At 65.5% G+C, this 1,938-nt stretch overlaps 1 protein-coding gene across 1 annotated transcript in view; it reads right to left on the reverse strand.

The window, feature by feature from the left end:
- hrm (solute carrier family 16 member hermes) overlaps window positions 1-648 on the reverse strand; it is a 42,834-nt gene extending 42,186 nt beyond the window's left edge. The window contains exon 1 of the mRNA XM_011501199.1: window positions 351-648. Within this exon, the coding sequence (XP_011499501.1) occupies window positions 351-489 (139 nt within the window). The 5' untranslated portion in view covers window positions 490-648. The remainder of the gene's footprint in view (window positions 1-350) is intronic.
- Window positions 649-1,938: the final 1,290 nt, after the last annotated feature.

Genomic DNA, 1,938 nt, shown 5'->3' on the forward strand with positions numbered 1-1,938 from the left:
AGAGAGGACAGGAGAGGAGAGGATAGTATAGGAGAGGAGAGGAGAGGAGAGTAGCGGAGAGGAGAGGAGATGATCGGAGAGGTGTGGTGAGGTGAGGTGAGGTGAGGTGAGGTGAGGTGAGGTGAGGTGAGGTGAGGTGAGGGGAGGTGAGGTGAGGTGAGGTGAGGTGAGGTGAGGTGAGGTCGGATGAGGTGGGGTGGGTTGAGGTAGGGGTGGGGTGTGGAGGGTAGGAGAGTGTAAGGAGAGATGGGATGGGATGGTGTGAGAGGGGCGCGTGGGGCGAAGGGGGAGGATGGGGAGGGGGTCAGGAGACGATCGTCGGCCACGGAGGATCAACAAGGTGCGCTCACCTCTGTGCGTGGTCCCGTTTATCCGCTTCTTCTTGCCGTTGGCGGGCGCGGGTCCGACGAGCCGGTACTCGCCCTTGGCCGCGCGCTCGGGCCCGAACTTGATGTTGATCCCATTGTCCTGCTCCTTGTCGGTCTGCATCTCGACTGCTTTTTGCGCCCGTGGCCGCTTTATATCGGCCCCGCGCGGCTCCTCTCCTTATCTCTCCTTAGCCGCCGCTATCGCGAGCGCTGTCCCTCTCCCCGGGGCCTCGGGGCCGCGGCCGTCGCGGCCGTCGCCACCGTCACCGCCGCCGCTCCCGCTCCCGCTCCCGCTCCCGCTAGCGCTAGCACTCCCGCTCTCGCTCGGGCTCGGGCTCGCGCTGCCGCTGCTGTCGCTCCCGCTTCCGGAGTCCTCGACCGGGCCCCTCCCCCGAGCGCCGCGGCGCCCTTCTCCGCTCCGGCACTGCCAGCGGTCGCACATAGACGCCCCCGTCGCCGCGTTGTTCGCGCTTGTCCCCCTCCCCCGACGCTCGAGATCGATGAGTGAGCGCCCGCCACCCCCGAGGACGAACCTAGAGCGTGGCCACGGCGGGCGCGAGTCCAGCCTGAGGCCGCAGCGACGATGAGGCAGCGCGGAGGGCAACGCTGGCTGCGCTGGCTGTCGAGCGAGTCGATTTCGAAGCGGACGAGTCGACGAGGCGAGCGACCACCAGCCGACCACCACAGCCGACCACCAACCGGGCAACGACCAGCCGACGGCGACCAGCCGACGACGACCAGTCGACGACCAGCCGACGTAGGCAACGAGGCGACGACGAGGCTGCGCTGCGCGTCGGAGGAGGCTCCCGGGCGAACTCGCGGTTCGTGCGCCGCGCGACGACTGCGATCAGCTGAGAGCGTTGAGGCGCGCGCGGGATCCCTTCCCTCGCGGGCCACCCCCACCTCCGCCGAGTGATACGCGGGGATTACGGCGGGGAGGATGGGGCAGGCGGTGGTGGCGGCGGCGATGCGCGCGAACGGCCGACGGGGACCCGCAATGCGCCCGGGCGCTCCCTCCGAGGAGCCGAGGACCCTGCGAGGAGCAACTGCGCGAGCGCGTTTCCCGCGCGAAGGGGCGAGGGAAGGAGGGAGGAGATAGAGCACACCGAGCCGACGGACGTACGTGTCTCGCCTCGCGGAGGATCTGTCGCAGGACCAGGACCTCCCGCGCTTTGCCATAATGCCTTTGTATGCTGTGTTTCCGTAATCCGAAAGCCCGTTGACACCCTCCCCCTGCCCCCTACCCCCTCCCTCACCGCCCCTCGTCACCCCACCCGTCTTGCCCCGCGCGATCAATCAATAGCTTTCTTTTCGCTATTCGCCTAGAGCATTATTATGTCACGCACAATGGCCCCACCTGGCTTTCGAACCTGGGGCTTTGGCATCTTTGTTATAAAATTTGTCGACTGTGATTTAGCTTGATTTATCCCAGCCCCCATCGACGTATCGCCATTCATCGTTTGCGTATGTTTCCGCTTGTTGGTTCAACGAGCCAATGATGATTAGAAAGATGGATAGACCAGTCGTGTAATAGATAGTTGGTCAGAGAGGAGGACGGAGATGTCGAGCG

The sequence above is a fragment of the Ceratosolen solmsi genome, unplaced genomic scaffold (genome assembly GCF_000503995.2).
Source record: "Ceratosolen solmsi marchali unplaced genomic scaffold, CerSol_1.0 scaffold57, whole genome shotgun sequence".
NCBI classification, from domain to species: domain Eukaryota; kingdom Metazoa; phylum Arthropoda; class Insecta; order Hymenoptera; family Agaonidae; genus Ceratosolen; species Ceratosolen solmsi.